The 14,772-nt window shown below is 32.6% G+C and overlaps 1 protein-coding gene across 1 annotated transcript; it reads right to left on the reverse strand.

Moving 5' to 3' along the window:
• Positions 1-11,541: 11,541 nt before the first annotated feature.
• Positions 11,542-14,752, reverse strand: LOC124956637 (cysteine-rich with EGF-like domain protein 2). The gene is made up of 4 exons (XM_047512704.1): positions 12,964-14,752; positions 12,172-12,829; positions 11,979-12,074; positions 11,542-11,906 (listed from the first exon to the last, which is right to left on the reverse strand). Exons 1-4 carry the CDS (start codon positions 13,120-13,122, stop codon positions 11,686-11,688), a joined length of 1,134 nt encoding a protein of 377 aa, XP_047368660.1. The 5' UTR covers positions 13,123-14,752; the 3' UTR covers positions 11,542-11,685.
• Positions 14,753-14,772: the final 20 nt, after the last annotated feature.

Here is a 14,772-nt window from a genome sequence, read left to right on the forward strand (position 1 = left end):
TTGTGGAATTATCGACGGAGGATCGATTTGCGGGAAGGATCGAGAGTACGGAATCATCCTGAGGAAGGTAGAGGAGAAGGAGAAGGAGAAGAAGAAGGAGAAGAAGAAGGAGGAGTCGAGAAAAGAGAGGTGCATTGCCCTCCCATAATCCTCCACAGGCCGATGATCGCGTCGGGCCAGGACTGCTTGGTAGGTATAGTGGGCAGCCTCGAAAGGGCACGTTCTAGCCGTGTCCAGTTAAACGGCCGATTGTGATCCAAGGTCATCGAAGGAACAGACGTGAGTAATCCAGCCGCGTGGTCAACGACACGTTATGCAACACGGCCATTATGATCCATCACTCTTCTCTTTCTCTCTCTCTCTTTCTTTCTCCCTTTCTTTCTCTTTCTTCTAAAGTTCGCCTTGGTCGAATAAGCAAACGCTGCTAAGAGTATCGATTTTTTATCGAAACGATTAAAAAATTAAACTTTAGTTCATAAGAAAAGCATTATTAATCTCTTGTAGATTACGGTTCGATGCAAAAGAGTTCTCGCTTCATGCTCGAGTGCTCGTTGCGCATCGAAAAAGAGAAGAAATCGTGTCTGCCATTCTTTTTCATAGTTTACTTTTAATTGAAATAATTTTTCTCCTTTCTCGTTTTAAATCGTTTTTATTTCTCCTTCCTCCAATCTTCTTATTCCGTATTTCACTGTGTTCTTTACCAAGAGGACTCGTCGTCTTACACCTGTTGCTTCTTAGATAGAGATAGATTTTAGTCGTATAAAGCGACAAAACGAAAGACGTGATAGACGGATAGACCTCGTTTTTGGCACGTTCACGGTTTCACGTACGAGCTCGCGTTTTCTAGGACAAGAGAAAGGGAACAAAATGCACCCTATCCCGTTCGTTTTCGCCTCGCGTAATCCCATGTGTGTCCCGCTTTTTAGATTCGTCCCCGCGGCGGTACGTTGCTTTTTTACCCTCGAAAATCCAGCGTATCGACTGCCGGCGAAGCTGAGAATAGAGCACGTGCTACTACCCCGTGTGTGAAGTAGAGATGAAAGGGGAGAAAAATGGGAGAGGTAAAAAGAGAGGGTAAAAATCCAAGCGAGGTGCTCCAGGCGCAGCCGTCCTACCTAAAAGCATCAACGACGATTCAAACTTTGATCGAATTGGGATCCTTCAACAAATACATTTCGAATAAGTCTCTCGACTTTCGATTGAAAAATCCATCTTTCTCTCTCTTTTTATCCTCTCGCATCGATTTTTATCTAAATTATCCATCGAGTAAAGAGAGAAAGAGAGAGAAAGACACGGACGTACCGCTAATATTATATTTTTTCTTCGTTTTTAATGTCATAGAACTAGATATAGAATAACAAAAAGTAGCCTAACGAGCTAATATCATGGAATTTAACGAAACGACGTTCTCCGCTTTGTATTTCTCGAGCTCTCACGTCGTTAATGTTATTAGAGTGACATTAGAAAAGACTCGAAACACTTTCGAGGATCATATTTTACTCTTTAGATCTTGCGAATTATATGATGAACGACCGACAGTGACAGATTTCATCTTTCAAGCGACTAAGACTCCTTGATTCCATGCAGTTTCATCATTATCGAATGCCCTTAATTGCTAACACTGGTGCTCGCATGCTGCGAACGAAGGTAAGAGAGAAGACAAGAAATACGAAGAAGAGTCAGGAAAAGGTAGAAGAGAGAAGGGGAGAGAGATAGAAAGAAGAAGATGAGAAAGAGAGAAAGAGAGAGAGAAAGAGAGAGAGAGAGAGAGAGAGAGAGAGTTTGAACTTGAAATTGCACGGCCCTGGACGCAAATCATGCTCGCTCGAGAATTCTTAAGCAGCTGTTGCGTACTCGAGCGGAGATCTACAGGGTGGTCCAATTTTCTTCCTCATGTCGATTAATCTATTCGATCATTGAAAGAGAAAAGATCAAACTAATTTAATTGGTAATTATTTCTACTCCAATTTCTAAATAATATGTAAATCCAATACGTAAACATTTGTCTAATTTCGAATTTGTTAAATCTTGAAATAATTGAAGATAATCGAGTTCACCCTATAGAAAGTAGACTTTGATCCGTTAAGTCTCGCACGGACGATTGTGAAAAAAAAGTTGCGGTGTTAGCGAGTTTCGTTACTAACTCTTACATCTCGCTTATAAACCTTTTTTCTTTTCTCTTCGGCACTTCCATTCCTAATGGCTTTTAAAATCCACTCGTCTAAAGAAAAAGATTTGTGCTATCTTTTGCTTGTGTGCGATTAAAAAAAAAGTCCGCGCTCTCTCTTCCTCTCTGTCTCTCGATGATGGTTTCACCTGATGTTGTTTGCGCAGCTGCAATATATTTCGAGTAGGTACGTTTCGTATCTCAAACTCTCCAGTAAATTCTATTAATAAAAAACTGATGGTGGTACGCTTAAAAATCGTGAGAGACAAATATGAATGCAGACTGGATTTGGTTTGTTAGATTGATTTCAAATTATTAGCAACTATTCTTATCGAAAAACCGTGAAACTTGGCATCGACGTAATCGGATACGGCGATTCGTCATCCTGGTGAACGATCTTTGTTGCTAGCGGCACTCTTATGTAAAAAGTCTCTGGTCGATCGAACAAACTCGAATATTCTAACAGAAAATTTTACATACCATTAATACACGCTACATTTAACCTCTTGATAACGCGAAAGATATCATTTCTTTTTGCGATTCAGCTAATCGACTAAAAGTATTTTACTTTTATTCCAATTAATCGCAATCAAACGAGCGATCTATTCAAGTTGAAAAAGAAGACGCCAATTTTTCTGCTTGGATTGATTATCGATCAGTTCTTTATTAAAACTTCGTTTCCCTGGTAGGAGAAATCTATCGTGATAATTTTAATAGGAACGTTCGTTGACCTTATTATGAGAGATCGGTTAGAAGAATTGTACCATCAGGACCGGCACGAGGTGAGTCTAAAGAAAGAATAAAAAGGGGTGGCAGATGGAGGAGCCTGTAGGGCCCAGAGTTAGGGCCGTAGAGCATTAAAGCGCTGTTACGAGGGACTATGAAGCAGCGTGGTTATACACGGTGATGCGGCAGAAAACGAGAGGACGGGTTCTATTATCCTTGAGAAAAAATCTTCCATCCAGCGTCGGAGATACCACTGGAAAGGGAAGAGAGAGAGAGAGAGAGAGAGAGAGAAAGAGAGAGAGAGGAGGAAGCAAGAGAAGAGAAGGGAAGGGAAGGAGAAGAGGATTGGATTGGATTCGTGGAGATCAGCGAAGAACGTTGTAAGAAATCGAATACTTTGATCGTGAGACTCTCACGAAGGAAGCAGCCTGAAACGTTCGATCGCTTTCCTTAAAAAAATCTTGTGGGTTTGATGAAAACTTCACGGACGTCTTGCGTAAGGGAATGGTGCTAGCCGATCGTCAAGTCATGGAACGGATTTTGTGAAATAATCCAACGATATAGTGATTGTTCGAGTCTTTTTAAAAAATCTCCGAGTTAGATATTAGAGACAATGTCTATTGTAAAATCCGCTTCAGTGATTGCACGGTGTTTCACCCTCGCATGATGTGTCTATTTTATAGAGGACGACGTGATCCTATTATGAGCGGAAAATGAGAAAAATAATTGCGATCTTTCCTGTGAGAAAAATGGATCTTTGAATAACATCTAACAATGAGCAAGAATTTGATATGTCTCAAAGAGCGTATCTTTTCATACGAGTGTCGCTGATTCGATTGGTTAGAACGTCGAAGGAGTACTTTGAAACGTCCCGTAGCATCGTTTCTTCATCCGAAGGAGAACGAAAAATCGATTGGTCGAGGGAATTGTGGTTGTACAGGTGGAAAGTTTTGAAATGACCGGCATAACACCGTCGAGTCATGATAGCCAATAGAAGTTGTAGTTCGCTGAATACACCGATCGGCTATAAAGAAGCTCGTGAAACGAATCTGGATCATTCTGAACGATTTTTTCTTTCTCTCTTTCTGTCTCTCTCTCTCTCTTTCTCTCTCTCTATTTCTTTCTTCGTTGTTCCAAGATTGGAAAGAAGTAAAAAACGTGAAACGATATAGATAAAGGTAATATCAATGAGATTGTTAACTCTGTTCTCTAAAGAATTTAAGCGAATATGTTCGGTAATTACCTTCCTCCTGAATAGAGTCTTCGATAGTGTACATGACAATTCGTGAAAATAATTAATTGGAATTGTATAATTTCATTTATCAACACATTGAAATATTCCATGAATCTCTGATAGCTAATAGATTCTCGATTGAACGATCACCTTTTGTTCCTTCTAAATACAGTGCGATGATAAATTTTATAAGTGCAATTTTGAGTTTCTTCTTTAGAAAGGACTCTCCATTATGAAGATAATTGTTTATCATTTGGCGATATATAAGGCACTGTTTCATGATTACTAAGACGATGGATTTTAATGACCCTCTTTTTCTTTCCTTTTTCATAGAATTCATAGACGTGTCGTGTAATTATCACAGGTACATTTCGCATTGAAAATGACACTAGGACGACGTCCGGTGAAGGAGAAATTCAGCGAAAAGCATTTTATCGTTGGCTCGCTAATAAATTCTTTCGTGTTGCGCGAACAATAGTGAAAGATGCAATAAAAGCAGGATATGGCAAAAAAGGAAATGACCGAACGTCAATAATTTTCTTCTTTTAACGAAGGAGAGAAAACCTTTAAGTATCGTGATTCTGCGGAAAGGAAAGTTTTATCTTTCAACGGAGGTCGCCACACCTTTGATTTTAATGCCGTCGCGCGATATTATTATTGTAGGATAAACGATCGAGAGTTCCGTTCGTCGAACAGCATCTCTCCTTCGCTAAGGTGCACCAAGCGCTAAAAGCAGGAACGGAGAGCGGTTGCAAATGCACTTAGAAACGATGTAATACCGAGAAGCCGGTCTTTCTCCGCTTGGCAATAAACGTAGTGCAGCCAAGCATCGCCAAGGCAAAAGGATTCCGGCCAATGGAGAACACTCAACCCTTTTCTTTCGTTCCTCTTTTTTTTAGATTTCTCGCGAAGATCTCCGGAAGGAAAGTTATTGAAAAACAAAGGAATTTTCACTATGATAATCATATAAAATGAAAACGATTATATTCCCAGAAAGTTGTATACATTCTTTCTCTTATCTCCAAGAAAATTGATAACAAATCAGGGATTGTCTTGTAATCGTCGAACGATATTGTTTGATTATTTCTTCTTGTACGAGCTTTGCAAGATGAGTAAGAGAGAAAGAGAGGAGGGGGAGGAGAGGGAGAAGACGCTGTTAACTGTATTTTTTCTCCGTCAGATAGAAACGAGTTTCCTCGAGGTCTTCGAAGGACTCCCCCAATCCAAAGGGTGGGATTGGCCACGCCATTCCGTTGTCATAGCAACAGTAGGTTAGGATAGGGATAAGCAATAGTAATGCGTCCTTTTTTCGACGAGGAACCATCTTGCCGATCCAACAACCACAAAAGCTTTCAACTTATCGTTGAATTTGTGCTTCGACCTTTCCTAACGTTTTTAATTCCAACTTTTTTTTAAACGGATGATTCGCACACTTTTCGACCCTTCCCTCGTTTTTTTTCTTTTTTTTCCTTTTTTCTTTTTTCTCTCTCAATGTCGATATCTTCCCCGCCGAGTAAAAAAGGGGGTGACGGGGTCGAAAATTTTTCGAGGAAGGGATTCGAAACAGTACTTTCGTACGTTGAATGAACGTGTGTTCGCGTAACGTAAAAGGGAGAACAATATGATCCAGGTGTCGATAAAAAAAGGTGCTGGAAAAGGAAGCTTTTCAACCGAATCGATAGGATTGAAATTCCAGCGATTGTACATCATCGAAGAATTTCGAAACTTTCTGCCATGCTTTGAGCTTAAAGTTTTCAGCAACAGTAGCAGTAATAACAGCAATAGCAATAGCTGGCAGCGATATTTTATGCTATTATTTAATATGTTCTACCTAGTAATTATTCGTATAACTTTGTTGTAAAAGGTTTGCGAAATTTTAGAACGTGTTCTATTAATTGGCCAATTTTACTATGAGTGTGTTATTGTACTTTAAAGAACACCTTTGTAACATCTACATTCATTCGATGGATTTAAAGCAAACCGCATTTGTCGGTTCATCAGGTAGTCAATATCATCGATCGTCGTTTGAATAGAGAACGAAGAGAGAAGAGATAAAGGACCCATTAGGCGATTCATGTTAATCAACTCGTCGATCAATGTAATAATCTACAATGTTGGTTATATACGTCAAATGCATTTTAAATAGTACGTGTTAATCATTTATATATTGCCTTGATTTTTTTCTTTTCCATTACATTAAACGATGTAATTGTAATTTTCACAGTCGATCGAAAGAATATAAGAAAATGGAAGGAAGATACTGAATCTCTATTTTTTTCGTTAAAGCTAATAATATCTTCCTTTCTTATCACATTCATTATCGTAGTGATTTAATTATAAGCGTAACATTATTTTTTACCTCTTCCGTATCTCCAAAAATCAAGAAAGTGTGTTACATGAAAAGACAAGAAAGTCGATTGTTACATCGTAATGATTACATGAAAGAAAGCCTTGGAATATTGTCGAAAACAAGAAAAAAAAAAGAGAAATCTTCTTTTTTAGGAACGAGAAAAGTAGAATCCTATAAAAAAATCATCAAAATGCGTTCGTGCGTATAAGTATTGGAAAGTTATGTTTTTTTTATTGAACCGGATCTTGGCAATAAACCATAACGAAAAAAATTGAATAAAAATCATTAGATCTGCTCGAAACGGATCGTTGTTCTCTTTTAATTGTGTTTTATTCGATATCGATTTTAGATTTCTCATCTTAAAAAAAAAAGAGAGAGGCGAGTTTTTTAAGTTCCTATGAAAACCATATACCGTATTAAAAGAAAATTGTTAAATTTAAAAAAGAGAAGTCAAAAGAAAATGTTTATCGGAAGATAAGTGATGTCGATATTAATTAAATCATCTCGTTTTGATATCGATACGAAAACACACATGTACATGAAATCCTTATCATTTAATGTAGTATTAATTAAATTTAGACATTATTTATCGCATGCAGAGAATGTTTATGTGATACTATGTACTTTATCACCAAATATTTAAATACTTAAATATACATTTCTTAAAGAACTTATCAATTTCGCAGATTTCGTTTTACATTGTATTTTTATAAACATTCGAGAAGTTAAATCAATGTTGGCATACACAAGCTTCTCTTTTGATTATATCTAGGATCATTTTAAAACCATTAGCAAGCAATTAGTGCTGGAACAGTACTGTTTCGGAAAGGCCAATTAAATTTGCAATTTATTCAAAAGTCAGAGAGCCACGGCATTGAACGTGCAAGAAAATATAAAGATATTGAGAATAATACCTGTAGAACATCGAAGAAAGAAGAATTTCCATGTTCGACGATCAACCTGCTGCATCCCGCAGGACCGGATTCTAGCGTTGTGAGAAGGAAGGAAACTTGAGAAAGGATAAATCTGCTCTCGCGAAAGTCTCTCTAAGAAGGAGATCCCATTCACTGATTCTAAAACGTATGTTTCGGCTCGTACGCGAATCGTTTTATCGAGTTATGCCTCGACGAAATCGTTGATTTGATTATTTTATCAAAAAGTATAGAAATTCTTTTCGCGACAAGAGTACGACGCATCCGTCAGCCACGAACGCCCGTGACGGAATGCGAGAGCGTTCTTGCTCGCTCGCTCGCTCGTTCGCTCTTTCGCTCCATCTCTCTCACTTAATCTTTCACTCGCTCTTTCTTTCTCTCTCTCTTTTCTCTCTCTTCTATTATTTTCTTTATTTCTTTTTTTTGAGATCATTTCTTTTATCACAGTTTCAAATCTAATTTTTAATTTATACGTCATCTACTTGATTGTGCGCATTCTTTTAACTAATGCCATTCGAATTATTCGATTTGTTTAACATGATTTTTGCGAGAGTAATCAAACTACGAATTGCAAATACAATTAGTTTGTGAGATATAATTAATTTAAACTGTTATTGTTTTTAAATTAGTTTACGTTCTTTGTATAACTTTAATGTATAAGCGAATTGAACTAAACGTCTGACTATTTTCGTGATTTAAAACCACAAAAATTAAAGTTTTTTTGTAGTTTTAATAATTATAATTTTACCTTTTGAACGATTATCAAATTTTTAAGTCAGAAATAAGAGCGATGAGATAGCTTGTAAAGCTTATATATGTGTATCTATTTCCAAATGAGCTAAATTCATTAACGCAATCCATTTAGATGAGATCTATTAGAAAAGTAACATAAAAAATCATCAAGATAAGTATTTTTGAAATAAAGTCTTACTCGCACTTACATTTCTTTGATACTGATAGAAGAATATTTTATGCAAGGCAAAAAATGGTTCCATTCTGCGTTTATCTACGCAAGTACATCTACATTCGTTATCACATATCATACACGTGTGGGGATATGGGTGGGTGGGTACATTTTTTAGACTATCGTTGATCAATTCTACTCGTCGCTTCTAAGTCTAGGCAGTCCGTCCATCGATGGTTTATTACGTCATCGGACGTCGACGAACCAATCCGGAAGAGTTTCTTGGATGGGTCAAGTATCCCCTCCTCTCAACTATCCAGTCATTCACTTTACCTAGCGATACACAATCATACGCACACGTTTGTGGGATGGATCGCGTGTATATGGCTCTTTGGACACGCGCGTGAGCAAAATGGCGACTTCGTGATTACTATAATAGCAAAAAACGTATTTGTATACATAATTATTAAAAAATTATATCTCAAAAATAAAGTAAAAAATAAAAATGTACTGTAAATTCAGTCTTTTATTATAAATTGACATGTAGGAAATGTGAAATAGTACAGATAAAATAGAGAATAAATTAGTAGTAAGTTTGTGAGAGATTATAAATCTCTCGGAAAAACCCTTCCATAAATCCCTAAGGAGATGAATATACAAACAAAGATATATATATATATATACATATTAGAAATTAACAATTTATTGATATTTTATTTAATTACATTTCGATTAGTGGTAATATATGAAATCTTCACATTTTTTATACTGCAATCTTAGTAAAACTTGACAATGAAGATAATTCATGTGTTTCTATATATGATAATAATCTAAAGATTTTGATACTATTCCTAGTGGAAAATACAATAAGTTTGTCTATGATAATTACGTCTTTTTTCGTGGATGAGGGGCAGAAAGATTTACCAGCCTTCAAAAATTAATAATATGGATATGACAATCTAAGTATTGCAAATAAAATTCATTGCTTTAAAGTTTCTTAAATCAAAGAAACCGTATTTTTCTTTTGAGAAGTATAAGGCTTAGTGTAGCCATCTATGAATAACCAACTGAAAGTAGTTTATCATAAAAACTTAAGGACCTTACATATAAGTATACGTAACTAAAATAATAATACTCAACATCCACGATATATCCATATTATTTATTATTCGAAAACAACTTGTTATTACAATGGTATAAAATACATAAACAATTATTTTTCCTAAGCACTTCTTCTTATAGACAACGATATGAATATAGAAACAATTATTTTTATTACATTTAAGTCTTTCGTAAATTATATAATCATATTGATTTCCAAAAAAAAAAAATGTATATGTATATATTATTGTATATACAAGTTATTCATTATCGTAATATACATACATTCCTGAGCGAATAATTAATTGTGACATGATTTTTTTCTAAAGTAATACTCATAAGTATAAAAATATTATATAAAAGTGAAATGTATATTATGTTCGTTTATTTTACAAACGATTGTTTCACTATCGATTGTTCGTTCAGAAATGAACCCAAGCAACGGCCATTGATTATGCACCAATGAATTTTGCAATAGTAGAATAAAGTTTTTCTGTCATCTATGTTATATTATCCATCAAATATCTTATTATATGAAGAAAAATATGATTGTGTATCGAAAATTTGTATATATATCGAAGAAGCGATATCGCTTCGCATATACATAGATGAGCAAATAATTTTTAAACAAATGACAGCCGGTGTTTCGGCTATTAAAAAAAGTATGATGTTCAAATCGTTATTCTGTACGACAATCGCATATAGTAATTAAGCGATGTTCACATAAGTTTAGAACCATGTTTAGCTCGTTAGATTTAAATTGTAAGTTTTATTAATTTGGGCCATTACTTATTATGTTTAAAGTTCGAGTACATATGAACATTTTCTACATACGATTATATTTATTTCGTTTATAATAAGGTAAAAGATAGTGAAAAGAATATATATGAAGTTTCAACTGTGACGTGTGTACAAAATAATAGAGATTTTATGTATTTTCAATAAGCTAATGTTTTAGTAAGCTCATGCTCTTATTTTTATGTAAAGATTTTTACACGTATGAGTTTATGAATAATTAGGACGACTTTGATCAGGATTTTCCAACCAACGCAACTTTACGTATATATTATTAAAGACCGTGGAGGTTTCATATGTAATTTTTATTAATTATTTTATAGCGGTTATTACAAAAACTGCATCAAAAATTATAATATGGATATAAAGAGTATTGAGTATTGCAAAAACTCAAGTCCTTATACAAATTATTCATAGATGAAAAGAAATAGTTTAGACTGCGAGAAAAAGTATCCTGATCTAAGCCATCTAGTGATAGAAAGTGAGATCATCGTTCAGCATTTCCTCGTAAAAATCTCTATATAAAATTAAGAGCATAACTACTATAACAATAGCTTCTTGAAAATATATATATATATAAAATCTTTGTTATTTTGTATACGTGTACATTGTTGAAACTTTATTTGTTTTCTTACAGTTTTATTTTCAATGAAATAACATTAATTAAATAAATCTAATACAAAATATAAGCCCATTATTTTATATTCATAAATTTATATGTGATAATACAAAGATTGTAAAATTATATTCTATTATTTATACATTTATTTCGATTATATTTTCCCTATTTTTAATGTTATATTTAAAGTTATTCAAAATAAGGATAAGTGCATTATTAATAACACAGGTCTTTTTTATAACAATGTTAGCATATTTTTATAGATAAAAGAGACGAATTGTCTTATGGCGAACTATAGAATTGATATAAATAATATATTACTATAACTTCTTTCGAAACAATTTTTTTAATTAATAAAAATGTTTGTTTTCGTTATTTTCATAAAAGCTACGTAGTGACATGAGCTTTCCTACAAAAATTGTAATATGGATATAGAATAAGTATTGCAACAAATTTTTTACATCTATATCTTTTCAATACGTATTAGGAATCTTTCCTTTTGAGAAAGGATGAACGTTTATGCCATCTATCGGCTATTAAATGTACGAAATATAAAGCAACAACTAAACTTAAATTATTATACAAGTTATATTTAAAATTATAGAATATTTCCTAATTTACTTTCGCATATACACAAATGTAGATTATAGAATTATATACATAATATTGAATATATATAGATATAGGATTGGATTAAAACAATAGAAGAAATTAAAGGATAATAAATTATTAAGATATCCTTGATTATTATATAAATATTTTTGTCCGATACATTATTATGAATAATTACATTCATACAAATCATAAATTATATATATTAAAACTAATTTGTATTTAAACTATGTTTTTTGATTTTGTCAAGCTGGTCCTAATATATCCATATTTGCTGTTGTATCTTGAATATTACTATGAGATAACATGTACTCAGATACTGATATATAAACTGCAACTAATATGCCTATAACACTTGCTGCATATATATTTCGTTGTAAAATAATACATGTTGCTACACAAAGACCAAGGTATGTTGCATATCGTGCAAAATTTTCATGTCTCTTACGACCAAGAAGATCTGAATCTGAAAAATAAATAGATTAATTAATACCTTGAATTAATTTAATATAATATCTATGAATAATAAAATATATACTTATGCACAAGTTATCTTTCTTATGATAGTCATCTGCACATTTTATACACATATCTGGACCATCCCCAGTACAACCATTACAAGCTTTATCACATCCTACAAATTTAAAATAACATAAGACATTTATGAAATATTAGTTATAAATAATAGATGTTTTAGCATTTTAATATTTTTCTTAAATTCATAAGTCTACCTAGACATGTAAAACTTCCTTCTTTATTGACACAAAATTGATTTCCAGGACAAGATTCATCACTTTTTAAGCATTCATTAATATCAAAACAACCTCGTTCATCTATCATGTACCATCCATCAGAACACATCTCGCAATCTTTTGGTCCTGGCCCTTTGCAAGAACCATTGCAAGCAGCATGACAAGTAGAACATAGTAATTTATTTTCATCCTTATAAGATTCATAATAGCCTGGTGCACAATCATTACATGTTTCTCCATCGTAGCCTTTGTCACAAAGACATTTACCATTCCCTTTTCTTGTGCCTGCACCTTTACATTTGCCATTCTTATTACAGACATTATCTGGAAAGCCTGGACATTGCATACATTGGGGACCATAATGATCTTTTGGACAACAACGTTCTGTTTGTTCTATGCATAAATAATCAAATATATCTGGATAGGTATTTTGATGTTTAAACCACCATTCCTCTATTTTATTCTCTAATTCTTCTGCTATGGAATGACATTGATCTTTACCACGCTCTACTTCCTCACATAAATGTTCTTGTATTTCTATGAGACGTACTTCGCTTGTCGCATAAGAACCTAACTTATCTTCTTCCCATGCACTATCACCACCTTCAAATTTTCCACGGCTTGTACGTTCTAAACCCTACAAGAAAAACACTTATAGAGACATTATTTAAAAATACATTCAATGTTTTATTAAATTTTGATTATATTACTAGACAGATAATTAATTAAAGCGAAACTTAATAATAATTATTTAGTAAAAACAATCCTTACATTTTTAAAACTATTAACAAGTATTTTACAAGCAGCACATGGTGGATATTTTTCACCTTGCAATTCACTTTTATTAGGAGACTTTATACATATAACATAATTAACTTCGCAAAAACAAAAAACAATGAGAAAGATAAATAAAATAAATCTGTTGCGCATTATAAAATAGAAATAATATAATCTATGACTTAAAAAATATATTTTTTAACATAAAAATAACGCTTAACATAACAAATTAAATTAGTATGTTAATATAAATTTTATTATTTAAATAATAAACATTTCTTAAACATAAACAAGTACCAATCACATGCGGTATTGAAAAATTTTATTGTATGCATGATACGTCTGCACAGATAAGTTGATTAGTTTGATAAGTGTTCATAAAAGATACGGTAGATAGCGCTTCGATCATTACAGCGCTACCTAGTAGATAATTTCGAAAGTTTTGTCATTTCAAATGAAGGGCGCCAAATCAATAGATGTTTTTTTTTTTCAAAAGAAAAATGATTCTTTATAAAATCATTTTTTTTATCTGTCTTACATTATTTTTTTGAATTCATAAACCACAAGTAAACTAAGTATAGAATAGTATCTTTTAAATGTAGATGTATATATATTTTTTTTCTTTGTACAATATGGGAGGTTCACATTAAAATGCGGCGGACTATTACACATTATACATAAGTCTATATGTTCTTTGTAGACTTCTAACAAGAAGACAAGCGGATTTACAATTTTTATTACACCGGTATACAGTACTGTTTTCTTCTATAATATTATTACGATATGCATAGTATCTGTATTATATTCCCTACTTCTATAGTACGAAATACTAATAAATGCTAAATGTAGTATTAGTGATTTATTTAATACTACCAACGATATATCTTGTTTTCTTTTTCTTCATTAATAATGAGATGTGTATTTCTTTATGACTATAGTTCAATTAACTGTTATTTCTACGGACAATTCATGTGAGAAACTATTGATTCATAGCTTCGATCGAATTAATATATCAATATACATTTACGAAATTAGGAATCAAATGGAACTATAGAGTTATTGCAACTACAGTCTAATAAATCAGACACTAATTTAATATTACCCATTATATATACTATTTCTCATTAATAAATATATACTTAATATATATATATATATATAGACTTGTTGAAATAAATCCCAGAGTTATTAACTTTACATGATTTTTTGTGATGATTTTGATATATAAATATTAATTTATTACAAATAATAGATTGCCTCACTAATTTCAAATTTTATTGTTATCTAAAATGCTTTTGTGAAAATCTGCCATATCATATGGGACAAAAAATATATGGCAAAATATTATACTTCTAATTAATGGCTTTACTAAGATTAGAATTGACTTAGATTTTTCGTAACGTTGTTCACTGCAAAAGTTTAAATATGTTTTAAATATTGGTCGACAATACAATTTACAATACTTTATGATATTCTTTGTTTCTAACAATATTATATGTAACGCAGTCTTGTTTAGTTTAATATTATATAAAAATTTACTGGAACGTTAATTGTATATGTATATGTGTTAACATAAATTAACATTTCTAAATATAAACTTAGGTTTATGTACTGACAATGCATATACATATAATCGAACATTGCATATAAAGCTCTCATAAAATGCATGGTCATCCATATATCATGTTGTGAAAATTGCATGTACAACATATTAATAATATTACAATAACCATAGATGTTATTACCATACTATTACAAGTATTTATAAGATACTTATATGTACATATACGTACATGTATATAA

The sequence above is a fragment of the Vespa velutina genome, chromosome 23 (genome assembly GCF_912470025.1).
Source record: "Vespa velutina chromosome 23, iVesVel2.1, whole genome shotgun sequence".
Lineage (NCBI taxonomy): Eukaryota > Metazoa > Arthropoda > Insecta > Hymenoptera > Vespidae > Vespa > Vespa velutina.